The sequence below is a fragment of the Corvus cornix genome, chromosome 7 (genome assembly GCF_000738735.6).
Source record: "Corvus cornix cornix isolate S_Up_H32 chromosome 7, ASM73873v5, whole genome shotgun sequence".
Classification (NCBI taxonomy): domain Eukaryota; kingdom Metazoa; phylum Chordata; class Aves; order Passeriformes; family Corvidae; genus Corvus; species Corvus cornix.
The window spans coordinates 9,896,784-9,910,642 of record NC_046337.1 but is presented as its reverse complement, the minus strand read 5'-3'; the positions used below and the strand labels follow the sequence as shown (position 1 = coordinate 9,910,642).

At 39.2% G+C, this 13,859-nt stretch overlaps 1 protein-coding gene across 12 annotated transcripts in view; it reads left to right on the top strand.

The window, feature by feature from the left end:
• Positions 1-13,859, top strand: part of KALRN (kalirin RhoGEF kinase) — a 484,636-nt gene that overhangs the window by 224,127 nt on the left and 246,650 nt on the right. For all 12 annotated transcript variants that reach the window (XM_039555510.1, XM_039555513.1, XM_039555508.1 and 9 more), the window contains 2 exons: positions 4,460-4,651; positions 11,226-11,357. In XM_039555510.1, the coding sequence (XP_039411444.1) occupies positions 4,460-4,651; positions 11,226-11,357 (324 nt within the window). The remainder of the gene's footprint in view (positions 1-4,459; positions 4,652-11,225; positions 11,358-13,859) is intronic.

Genomic DNA, 13,859 nt, shown 5'->3' with positions numbered 1-13,859 from the left:
TTCAGTTTCAAAATAAATTATGTTACTCTTTATCGCAGCTGTATAATGTTTATACTGAAGCAATAATACTTTCCACAAAAATGAATACTTAACTCAGGCCTTTTTCAGGTAATATCAATAATCTAAAAAATTCACTAGAAAACAAAACCTCAGTGTTTCAGTATGGCACAAAGCATACTGGGCTTGGATACCTGGTGTACATGCCATTTGTTCTGACTGAAGTTATTTGTATTTCCCTTGCCTGGACTTTCTTATGCCTGGATCAGATAACTTCCTTAAATTATGAGTTCCTGCTTTCTGTGAGGCATGCACACAAAAATGGGACTGTTCAGTGCAGATATTGCTGCCTGTCCTGCTGGCAGGGAGTTACCTGTCTGACACCACACAGAGATCCACGTTGTCCTGAATCACAATATATTTCAAACACATTACAATTATCATGTAAAGGCTAATAGTGTCTGTTGAAAATTCCCAACATCTGTCTTAAATTATTGGTATTTTTCTGTATGTAGGCTGAGCTAGAATGCCATCTAATACTACACAGACCAATAATTGGTCTTGTTCTAGAAACTTAAAGGTCTTAAAGACATCTCATGAGGGGATTTTTGTCACTGAAACATTCTCCTTTGGATTTATGTGTTATGGTCATTTCACATATGGTTTCTAAAGTCACAGTAACACAGTGCAAACTGGTTATTTATTTAATTTTAAAGAAAAACCCTTCAGCAATCAAATTTCATTTTCAATTAATCTGCAGACCCTTTCTCTTGCAGCCCACCTTTGCTGCTTGCCATCACAGTATCTCACCTAGTCCTCTTCAGAATGAGATCAACACAGCCTTGCAGATTTAATGCTTCCCACAGCTCATTTTTCTTTTGTGAGTGTCAGGCACTCTTTTCATAAGTGTATCATAAGAAAGTGTTGTCCCAGCCACGCTTGGAGGGTTTAATTAGGAGGGGAGGTCTCCCAGCATGCCCACGAGATGATCAGGGATGAATTACTGTATATCCCTGAGGGAGATCATTCCACAGTTGCAACTCCACTGCTGTCAGTGCTTATTGCTGACACTGAGGGCTCTTAGCACGTGCTGGGACCTGGGCAGTGCTTGCTGTGCTGGAGGGAATGGCTGAGTTAAACACGCTGGGGACCAGAATCAACGCCTTGGTTTAGCCACAGAGATGGACTGAGATTTGGTGGATAAAGAGGGGAATGTGAACTTGCAAGGCATTGCTCAGGGCTTTCCTAAACTGTAAAAGAATCTCTTACCTATCATGATGTTGATATACATGTGGGAAATTTTTGTTTTGTTTGCCAGCCCAGTGATTTTTAGAAGGCAAAAATCCCCTTTTTTGGACTAAAGTTTCAAAGCTGAAATAAAGCCAATAAAAAATTACTTCTAACACGAGGAGTGCTTTTGAAAAGTCTGCACATACATGTGAAATAAAGTTTTTTCAATGCTGAAAGATATATATTAGCCAAAATTTCAGTGTACCCTAGTGTCATGACTACGGAATGTCAACTGAAGTGCTTTTACTTCTAGACATTAATATATTGTTTCCTTATTGTTTGACCTATTTTGGTTATATATAGCCATAGATTAGTGATCCCTTGCAGTCCTCTTTGGGGACCCCTCTCAGTTTTGAAAGAAAGGTGAGGTTACATTGAATTTAAAGCAAGATTCTCCGTGCGCCTGCTATGGTGGATTTTCCAAGCTTAAAGGTAAAACAAAGTCACAGAAATTAGTTGCTCTATTGAATTTATTTCATATAAAGATTGAAAGATCCCTGTAATAGTGACATAGAAAAAAAAAATCTCAATTCACTCAGTTTATAAAAGTGAACAAACCAGGGGGAAAGGAAGGTTTGACTTTGTGAAATGTCAACAGATGATTTTTGTCAGCATAGATTTTTCCATTTTACTCAGAACATTACACATTGGCAGATAAAGATGAAAGAAAAAAAAAACTGTCTTACAATGTTGTTCTTCTTCAAGGTGGAAAAGAAATGTCTTGCATTTTGTGAATTGTGGTCAGTTAATGTTGGGTTTTTTTCCTGAAAGTAAATTATGGATTGCCTTGAAGCTGTACTGCATTTTACTTCAATCTGCAACAGCACTACAGAAGAGCACATCAGAGGTGATACTGCCCTTGAGTGCATTTGTTGCTCAAAAACAAGCAGGAGAAGCTCAGGAGTCTCTGTTTTCTGAGCCTTTTCCACTTGGTGCTCAAAGAACAGTGGTGTGAGCAGGTGATTCCCAAGCTGCTGCTTGCTTCCTGCTGAAAAAGCTATGGAGTTAGTGGGTTGGTACCCTTCCATGAAAAATTCTCCTATAGGAAAGAGAAGTTTCATCCTCTTCCCTGTATAAAAATATAACAGACATAAAAATGTATAAATCTCTCTGACTTAAAAACCAGATTCAGAATATCTGCTGCAGTTCAATTAAACTTACCCTTGCCCTCCTGCTGGGTAACACATCTATGCACTGGAGCCATTGGGAGCCACAGAACTCACAGTTGTTTCCTCCATGCCCATTGCATTGCAGTGGCTGAGATAATTCAGCATGGGGAAAAACAAATAAATAAAATCAGAATGAAAACAACCATTTACTACATGAAATCAAAACTTCTGGAACCTTTCCTTCAAACACAGCAAAGTTCCATGGTGCAACTCAAACAAGTTATAGCAGCTGTAGTGATGCTACACTACTTTCTACCAAAAGGATTGACCTGAAATGCTGCAAAATTATCTTGGCTGAGGTTTACTCATGGAGAATTTCTGGGAAAAAGGCTTAAATATTTAGCCTGATTTCCAGTTTCTTACCTAGCGGGACACAAGGAAATGTTTGACTGTGGCTGGTGATCAAGATTTCAAATCATAGTGTCTTTTTTTAGTATACTTTAAGCTCCAGAACAATTTTGATTGGTTTCTCTAATTGTACTGAAAAAAAAATATTTCTTTAAAATTAATCTAATGATTTTGAGCCAAATACAAATTTTAAGAAAAGGCTTTGTGATAAGGGGAAAACAAACAAGACTGAAGCCTGGGTATTGCTTTAGATCTATGTTATTTATGTGGCAGTTGTCACAGTCATAGTTCTACCAGGCAGAATTGAGTGGCTCAAAGGGCTGGGGCCCAATCTTTTTCCTTTAGCACCTACCCTTATGATGAATGTACTTCATAGTTATCCCACACACTTTGCAGACATACTTTGCCCTGCTTTACAACTTAGGTTGGACCTGTGCCTACTTTGGCAGTGCTCTGTTGCATTTCATGTTTGGATTGGCAGATACCTTTCCACGTTTTGCTCCCACTCACTCTGATGAGATCCTGCTCCAACAAACACTTCAATCTCTGATTTATTATTTGCCCATGAGTAATGCTGCTAAAATCATCAAGGTTGTGTCTGTCCTTGTGCGTGAAGGTCTTGCAGATTCTACTCTTAGAGATTTTTAAAGCCCTTTGGAAATAGTTTTGAGAGACAAGAAAGCAGCAGTAGGTCAACATTAGCAAAACATCTCAAATTTTGAGATGTTCCTTTCCCCTGATGAGGAGGAAAGAGAAAGGAAAAGTGCTTACATCAAATGCCTTTCCAGAAATCTGCAGGACAGCTGTCATTTGTCTTTTGATGGTGCATCGCTGTAAGATGTAAGTCATGATGGCTATTTATTTTCAGCATAAATTCCTATGCAGAATGTGGGGGTATTGTAATGCAATTACATTGCTGTCCACAGTTCAGTTTGAGAAAAAACTATTCTTCCACTTCTTCAAGGCTGAATAAAAACAATAATGGAAAACTCTTATGAAAGAAAAGAAAATATTACCCTTTTAGAGGCTTTTGAATCCTTCTAAATGCAGAATGGAGTTGAATAATATCTCTGCTGGAGAACAGCTTAAAATAGCCTGCAGAAAAGATAACATTTTAACTGAAGGCTATAACGTAATAGACATTTCTATGGAAACACTTATATTTCTGTAGAATATCCTTATAAGCTCTTTTAAATTCTGTAAGACTTTTCCATTTGTTGACACTACACGTCTATAAAGGATTATCAGACAGTTCTCAAAGGGCAAAAGCAAACCTTTTACTTACCAATGTGTCCAGAAATATGAATTAATGCAACAGAAATATCAGGAATAAGGTAGAAGCAATGAGTACACCCTAACAGGTGAGTAAATAGCTGAAGTATGCCAAATTAGTTTTACATAAATAAATTCAAGGAGAGAGGGGGAGATAACAGTGTTAGATAATGGCATAGATGTACAGAAAGAATCCAGAGGGATGTGTTTTTAGAGTGGCAGGTAGTATGACTGCTATTCACGCATATTTAAGCAGGTGCTTGATTGCTTTCACTGAACTGCTTGGCTTTACTCCAGCTGATGGTGTTTGGAATGTGTAATGAAGGCAGAGGGTGGTCACAGTTCTTCCTTCTCTTTATTTATGTCTGCTTTTTAATTTTCAGAATGCCTATGTCAACATCAATCGAATCATGTCTGTGGCGTCAAGGCTCTCCGAGGCAGGCCACTATGCTTCCCAGCAGATTAAACAAATATCCAGCCAGCTGGATCAAGAGTGGAAGAGTTTTGCTGCAGCTCTGGATGAGCGCAGCACCATCTTAGCCATGTCTGCTGTCTTTCACCAGAAAGCTGAACAGGTGAGTTCCTTTTGGGAGAGGCAAAATGGTCCAGTGCTACCTCGATAATGATGATACTGCAATTTTTACTTCATGGCTTTTGGCTTATGTGCAGTGAGGCTGAGAGCTTTGTTCCTGGTGGCTTAGTGTCTCAAAAACAAACAATAACATTTCCACCCCAAAAATGGCCCATGTCCCCTGATGGGTAAGAAATTATGTTTTCACCTTAATAATGAGGAAGAATCTGATCATAACTGAAGTGCACCAGTGCAGTAACAAGCTGTTTTATTTCTAATACTTCATTAGTGCTGTGGATAAATTCAGGTTTATTATGGTCAGGAAAACAGCATCTGCACTCAAATGTGTATGTGCTATGTGCACAGGAATGTTCACACATGTGATATAGACCCAAAACAGCAGGCAATTTCTAGGAGCCAAAGAACATTGTTGTTAATGAAAATTACAGAATTCATTCCAACACTTACTCTTACAGTGCTCTCCATAGCCCCAGACTTTGTTAGACCTCACCAAGTAGAGATTTCAGAGACAGCTGTGAACATCAAAGAAAATTTTCCATATCCCTGAACTTTATTTTGTGCCTTTAACAACTACTAGAATGGTTCCGTAATTCATAGCTAGAAAAGATTTAAAATGTCACTGAATAAACCTTGTGCTTTTTTTTGCATCTAAACCAGGTCCACCTAATGATGGTGGTTCAACATCGATTATATGTTGATTACATTCATTATCCAGTGACAAACACTGCTTTGGGGCTCTCTTCAGTGTTGTTGTGTGCTTGTTTTTCCAAGTAGTTAATACCAAAGCTACTAAGTGGGTGTGCTTGACGTTTATAAAATAACCCATACTTGAAGAATCTGAAGAAGAAATTGTAAGAGCTAAGCCAGAAACTGTGTCTCTTAAGGCAGAATATATGTATAAAAAAGGTTATCTTAAAAAGATTTTCCTAATTGTTTGTTTCTTACTGTAGAATTACAATGGATTTTTCTTTATTCCATGTTTCCTATTGACAACAGGCAATAGCATAGAGCAATTACTCACCCTACTGGGCACTTACTCATGTAAGCACACTCAGGGCCTTTGATGGGACTGATAATCTAAGATGCCCAGGACAAGAACTTTCATCTCCTTACAATGGACACTGTAGGGATTAGGTGTAGTCTGCATGTTAATAATTGGTCAATCATCATATATTCATAAAGTAAAATCAAAACTAGAATTTATATGCAGTCTCTAGTCACAATGAAAATGTTTAGGATTTATTAAAGAATTAGATAGTTCTTGTTTGCTTAGTTTAGGCTTGGGGTAGTTTTTATCACTTTTTTTTTTAAAATGAGTTATCCCCTATTTTTCTGAAGTGTCAGTCTTGTTTGCTGTTTCTGAGGAGCTGCTGAGGTATTGTGCAGCATGAAAGGCAATAAACCAGAAAACTTTATTGACCTGCACCTCTTCCCAACAAACTGAAGTTTGTGCTGTCTGACAGAAGCCAATCTCTCATGACTAACAGACAGGAGAATTCACTAATTGTGACAGCAGTTGCTTCTCACTTGCAGTAAGAGAAAATTCAGTGGAAGATAAATGCTGATATAAATCCTGTGAACTCAGCTACAAAAAAGAAATGTGGGTGTCATTGTGTCCATGAGCCAGGACTAAAATTTCATTCCTGCCTTAGTAACTCTGGTGGGATAAACCAATGGCTTGAGCTAATAATTTGGTCATTTAAGCTCTCTACAGTATAAATAGTGAGGTGTTTGAGATTTGGTCTGTTGTCTATCAGACATTCCTTCCAAATGTGACTCTTTATTATTTGGCATCAGGCAGGGGTTTTTTTTTAACTCAAATCAGGGCTTCATTATTTTACAATAAATAGGGCTTACTATGAAATAGGGCTTTATTGTGAAGCAAAGATATAGATAAACCCACTATTTCCTCTGTTGCAGATAGAATCTATTTTCGCTCTCTTTGTTCTCTCAATAAGGGTAATCTTGTTGCAGATGCAGCCATTTCTCCCACAGTGTATCCCTGCTTCCCTCACACCTATCTCTGGTGCAGATTGTCATTCCTTCTCCAGTGCAATAAGCTGCTACCGTCTCTTTGTTCATTCCTTCCTATTGATTGAAGGTCTTTGTGATGCCAACATGAAGCCAGTCTACTAGGACCATAATCTTTCAGCCTCTGGCACACCCCAGCCTGCAAAGGAGTCGTTGGCTGGAGACAGAGATTTATGAAATATCTATAATATGCAAGCTGAGCAGAAAGAAACTTGTTTTTTCAAGGTCTCTTCCTTAAGACCCCACACAGAAAACTGCATAAAATACAATTTTTCTGGCTTGGAAGGATGAAAGGCTGAGGCAACCCTGCTGGGAATTGAACCTCACATCTGTCTTCATGTGCCTCAGAATCACCATGCTTTCCTGGCTTTTATTGCAGATACATGTGGCATGTATGAACGGGACTCAGCTGAACGGATTCTTGGATGTTTTATTTCTTTTTTTTCCTTTTCTGTTTTTTAGTGTGTGTGCACATAATTGTCTTTCTTAAATTTTTAAGCACAACTAGCACATACTAAACCATTATCAAGAAAACAGCGAAGAAAAGAAAGAAAGCAAGACAAACCTTGCCAACTACTTAGCCTCCAGCTAGGCACCCTTCAACACAGGTGTTTGATCAAAAGCCAGTAGACTAAACTCGAAACAACCACTTTTTCCGGGTCAAGGTACCCCTCAGCAGATTCAGTGGAGGTTGTTTCCCAAATTTCCTATCATTCCCCCTGCTACAAATCTCTTGATTCTTTGGAGTTTTTTCCTTCTTTCCTCTTTTTTTTTTATTTCCCCTCCCTTTCTCATGCTTATGTGGAGATATTCTAGAGCAAAAGAGAATCTGCTTCTCTATGTATGTCTGAAACTATTCAAAGTGTCAGAAGGATGTAGGACAACATGTCTTATCTCACTGAGATTTCAAGAGAATGTGCTGATTTACTCCAGATGAGATTTCAGCTCACCAACCACCAGACGGGGGAAGCACCCACACCAGGTGTCCTCCCCATTTTGGATGTAATCTCTGAAGGTGTGCTAAAAGTGTTCGTAAGGTGTTCACTCTACAGATCCTGTCAGAATGAACAAATTAATGTTTTGAATCAGCCAGCAGATCTCAACCAATTAATTCTGGGTCAGTCTACCCTCAGAAGTGCACGAGCAGAATTACTGTTTAAGGTAGTAGGTGTTAAGTGCACACATTAGACGTTTATGCTGATTCTCAGAAAAGTGACCCCTGACCATTTGTTTCATGTTACTTTACTCCCCAGTCAGGACGATTACTGTTCTCATCTCTCAGCTCTGCCTGGATCTCTCTAAGCACATCTTCAACTCCCTTATAGGAGGCAAGGAAATGAAAAAGAGAAGAGAGAAGCGAGAAGCGAGAAGCGAAGAGAAGAGAGAAGCGAAGAGAGAAGAGAAGAGAAGAGAAGAGAAGAGAAGAGAAGAGAAGAGAAGAGAAGAGAAGAGAAGAGAAGAGAAGAGAAGAAAGGAAAAGCCAGTTAATATCTATAAGATGCAGGGCTAAGACCAAGATAGATAGGGAAATTCCAGAAACAGCATCAGGAAATATACAAGTACCTTCATACGAAAAATTTAAAAATTCAGGGTAGCAAGAGGTATTAAGAGTCACTGAAGAAAGTTGCTTCTTGGCTTTCTTCTCATCTTTCCCCACAGCCATGCTGGAACATGAAAGCACACTAGAATTTTGGTTTAAATTTTCTGGATCCTGGAGAACCACCCTGGTTATCCTGCAGCTTCCACACAGAGGCCAACAGTAAGCAAGGAGTGTGCAAAAAAATACATAGAAATAAAGAGTACAAAATGTCTGAGCTGTGTTTTGGAGCAATCTCGTGGTACAGCAGAGCAGTCCCTGAGGAAAATTAGTAAGAAGTCTGAGAATCCTTCATTACCTGTTAGAATCTGCATACAGAATTTGCAACTCATGTTGTGATTTAGGAGTAAGTGTAGGTCATCATTTTAAAGTTACTTTTGGATTGAATCAGAGGTACAAAGGTACCGTAGGGACTTCTTTATTTTTTGGGAGACATTCTTCCTAATCTTTCTCAAAGCCTTGAAAAGCATGGACAATTATTGTAGCCTGTCATTTCAAATCATATTTAAGCAGTTTTTATGTTCCCAATAGGAGATATTCTAGTTAATAAGCTAATTACAAATTTAAGCATTTCATTTAAATGGTATTGAGTTCTAGTAGACAGTAAGGACTCCTCTTCCAAACTAAGTTAGTAACTTACAATTTTAAATTCAAGTTTTTGCAACTCAGTCAAATGGTGATTTTGTGATAAGAATTTGCTTCTAGCATGAAGGACTACATTTAAATAATTTTTTTGTCTGCCACAGTGTATGACAAATAATAAAATTTTAAAAAGCTGCTCTTTTCAAAACATCCAAATCAATAGTCCTGTGGCCTGAACTAGCACTTTGCAACAATCTTTAAAAAAACCCTATTTGCTCTTCCTGCCTGACACTGCACAAACAGCACAGACCACTCTGCACTGTTTCAGAATATCAAACACTGACAGCCTGCATCTCTCAAAACTTTTTCAAACATATGATGTCAACTGCTCTTGCTAGTGGCAGAAGCAAAATTAACAAAGTATTTGTGACATTGTCTATGTACAAAAGATAGATGCAAGACAGCAAGGTGGACGTGGTTCTGTGCATTGGATCTTCTTGAGACTTCTCCCACCTACTGTGCAAATCACAGTCTGGGGATGTGACAATAGATGAGTAACATGACTATAAGAGCTTTTACTAAAATTGGTAGAATTCAGCAGTTTTGATAAGAGCCATAACAGTGTGACTCCAGCTGCAGGAACACTCATCTATGAAGTGTAAAGGTCTTTTGTTCACTGTTTCGACCAAGAGGTTCATGGTACAGCCCCGAAAGGGATCAATCTTGGCTCTGGGCTCTTAAACTGCATAGGAAATTATGTGAATTCTATTACTTTGGCAAAAAATACGATGACTTCAGCTTTATGCAGGGGTGTTTGGGGATTTCATCGGAACAGATTCAACAGATCATAAGTCAAACCAGTGCAGGAGAGCCTGCCATCCTTGCCTCTAGCTTTCTAGAAAGCACAGTTGTCACTGGTAGATTTGTACATTGTAGACATGAATGCTTAAGAATTCATCTTTGTCACCAAATCTTTGTGCACTGAAGTGTTTACAATGCACACACTTTGTAGCGTTGATTACACAGCAGCATGGTGAATAGCTTTACACTACCAATAGAAAAGGATGCTGATGCCAGAGACAGAGTTGGACTGGAATTCTTTGCTTTGAATCTCACAGCCCTTCACGCTGTGAGTGAGTGCTTTACTAACAAGCCACAGGTGAACACTTCAGGAGGCAATAAAGCTGTGATCCTGGGGTGGTTTTGTGGCATTATACATTCGTCCTACAGGGCAGCGCATCTGTTATATAATTAGCTGTTCTTTTTTATAAATAGCCCAAGGTATGGCAGGCTGGTTTAACAGAAAGGTGGAGGAAGAGAAAGCATTAATGAGAAGTAATGAGGTGGCATTAGGCAGTTCATATGGAGAAAATATGAACATGTGAGCTGTGTCATTGAACTAAGCCCTGCTTAAAAGAAAAACAGGGTGGGTCTTAGAGACTAAATTCCTATTTTCTTTTACGGAACAGGCAGCACCCAGGAGAGCTTCCTCAGTTTGTTCTGCCAAAGTGCATCAGCATTACTCTGGAGGCCTTTAAGAGTGGAAAAATATTTTTTTCCACCCCTTTGCTCCCCAAAGTGTTCAGTTTCTGGCTGGCTGTTAAGGCTTCCAACCAAGGTGCTAAACCATATCAATTGCAATGGCAATGCATTTTTTTTTCTCCCTTTTCATGGACATCTGCCTACCAGGAACTGGACTGAGACCAGCAGCTCATTTTGTGCTGGCTGCTTAGCAGGCATCAGATGGTAATGGTATCTGATCAGTGCTGACCTGGGCCAGAAGCACTTGTGACCCATGGGCTTAAAGCCTTGGCATCCTAATAGCAATCCCACTGAGCTGGACCTGGGTTGGGAGCTCCTTGAATGCAGACTGCCTGCCTTTCACTGAAATGAATGTCAGCAGTGATTTTAATGGGAGTTTTCTGTTGCTCATGCAAGTAGTTTTAAGGACAGGTAAATGACTGAGTAAAGACAGACAGATGAGTCAATGCCAAAGGCAGCTGGAGCTGGTCACTGTGCCCTTTTGTTCTTCACACTGATGGTTTTTTTCTAGACATGTTGCAGCCTCCCTGATGGTGTGCAAAGGCTTTTAGAATGAGTGTTTGCTGAACCTGCCTAAATAAGCATTTTTAATCCAGAAGAAACAGAAAACATTCCTTTGGATCCAGGTGTCATTGGAGTACTGAGGAGGTGACAGGAATGTGCCTTTTCAAAGTGCCCAAAAGGACTCCTTTATAACTGCTATGTTCTTCTCAGTCATTGCTGCAGTCACATGTGGCACTCTACAAAGTTTTTTAGTGTTGATCAGAGGTTGTTTTGTTGCTCATTGTTCCTGGAATTGTCTCAGTTCCTTTCAGGTGTGGATGCCTGGTGCAAAATGTGCAGTGATGGAGGCCTCCCCTCAGAAATGCAAGACCTGGAACTGGCCATCCACCATCACCAGACCCTGTATGAGCAAGTCACACAGGCCTACACAGAGGTATGTGCTTCCCAGAGAAAATGTGAGTACCTGCTGAGTGATAACAGACACATGGCTGCATTTAGGAGCTTAGCTTTGCTAAATGAGCTAGGTTCTCCTTTCCATTTCTGCAGCTCTTTCAAAGATAGAGTCAGACCTAACCCCAGGCTGTAGTATGTGACTTCCCAGCAATTTGCTTGTGAGGGAAGAACCAAAGGACAAATCTGAAATCATACAGAAATGAAATCTAGAACCAGTGTTGGCACCCCAAAGAAGAATCATTTCACTGCTTCTGCTGAACTGGGAACCCCTTTTTGCCACCAGCACCTTTACTCCTTGTGCTTTCCTTCTGTGGATGAGTCCTGGCTCTAGCACAGGTGTGCTAATGGCTCAAAGGATGCCAAAGGCTTTTTCCTGCAATGTACAAGTCAAGGAGATGTAAGGTCCTGATTGCAGCAAATGCTCAAAAGACTCGCTTTAGATAGAATCTAGAATCATTTAGGCTGGAAAGGACCCTTAAAATCCTGAATCCAACTGCTGAGCTAAAACTATCATCTACTACTAAATCCTGTCCCTAAGCACCACGTCAGATGTATTTGTATATACTGTTGTAAAATATCTCCAACCTAAATAGGGTATGTGCTTTTTTCCTTTAAAAGAAGATGCCAAGAATCCTGAGACAAATTCTCTGTAATTTTGTCAAAAAGCCCCGCATGAAGTTCTTTACTTGCTTTTTTCCCCATTCAGGCTATAGAGCATGAAGTAAAATGTCACATTTCCCTGGACTGTGCTCTACTGGAGTGTCTCTCTGGCTGTGAAGGGACTTTGCTCCTTGCAGAGTTTTCCAAGCTGGACTGGAGGATTGTGGTAGTGTTTGCTATACTTAGTAAATTACCAAGTGAAGACTTCAGGACAGAATAGAGCAATATTTTACACACACACACGTATATCTGTATCTATCTATCTATATGTATCTCCTACATGCTCATCCCATCTCTTGCTCTGGTCATCATATCCTTGAAAGAATCTATAGTACAAAATAGAAGAGAAGCTGATTTACTGTTTAATCTTGGTGGTAGGCACTCATGCATTCACAGTGAAGTTGTACAGTTACCCTGATGATGAATGTAAGGAGTATTAGAAATCTCTTCTTCCCCAAACACCTGCAAGAATTTGGGAGTTAGTCAAATAAGAAGGAACAAGTCTGGCTTGCAATCACAAACGGTGCTTCCTTACTCAGTCCTCAGGCTTTACAGGAGTAGTGCATTGTGTGCCAAACACAGAAGAGTCCTGTTGACCTATCTAGTTGCAGCTGTGAATTTCATACAAGTGCCTAGTCAGGTGAAACTACGTTTTTAGGTTTCATTTAAAAATATTTCTAAAAACTAAGTCAAGTTTGGATTAAATAAAAACTAATGTTTTAAACTAGCATTTTATTTGTCAGCCTTGATTTTAGTTTTTGTGAAATGAAAATTTTGTTTAAAACTCATTGCCAAAAGTACCCATTAACATCCATAATGCTTTTGCTGATGCTTCCTCAGAAGGATATAATTTTTCAGAAACACAGATGTTTAAATTATCTCTATACTGTTTTACTAGAAAGTACATTTTGAAACAGTATGTAGAATTGCCAGAATTGTGCAGGTCCATTCAGCTTAAGACTTTTGCAGTACTTAAAAATACGTTGCAAATAAGATGTGAGTGAAGCGATGTGACTAACCTGGGCTGTTTTCATTGTCTCCTTGCACAGTCCTTGAAAAATTAAAAAAGATTCACATGAAAAGAGTTTTGTTGATTTATTTTTGCAGTTATAAGGAGAACATGGAAACGACTGAAAGAGCACAGTAGGTGGCTTCTCCATTTGTGAGGCTGTTCCTTTCTGAAATCTGCTCTTTGGGGAACTCTGAGAGCACAAACCTTCTGAGATATTGATTGGGAATACAATATTATTCACAATTTTGGAAAACAGACTCTTTAAGCTGAAGAATTTCAGAGCTGCAGATGATACAAAACCATGGAATATCTATGTAATCCTTGTGAATACTGAGTACCACTGGTTACCTGATGGTCACCATGCTCCTTTTCATTTATTTAGTCCAGTTTGATGGGACAGGGGTGTAAACTGGAGAGCAGAAAAACACTTCTAATAGCCTCTGATTTGTATTAATGATTACTAACAGGACAACACAAGGACTTCAAATTTGGGGTTTTATCTGTCTGTGCAGGGAATAACTAGGAGGTTATCCCCATTAGGGAAAAATCATAACTTGTCATCTCTGGGGCTTTTTAGACAGACAACAGAAACAAACTGCCATACAATAGATAAAAACCCACATCCCATAGAAGAGGAAGGAGTAAGAGACAATACAGAAGTGTAGCTATTAATAGATCTGTATTATAGCACAAACGTTGTAAGAAAGTTGTCCTGAGTAAAACATGTCTGTTATATTTTCTGTGCAATCACATCGCTTACTGCTAAAGTTTTGAACCTTTATTTTTAATCCCAGTTCTGCTGCGACTGCT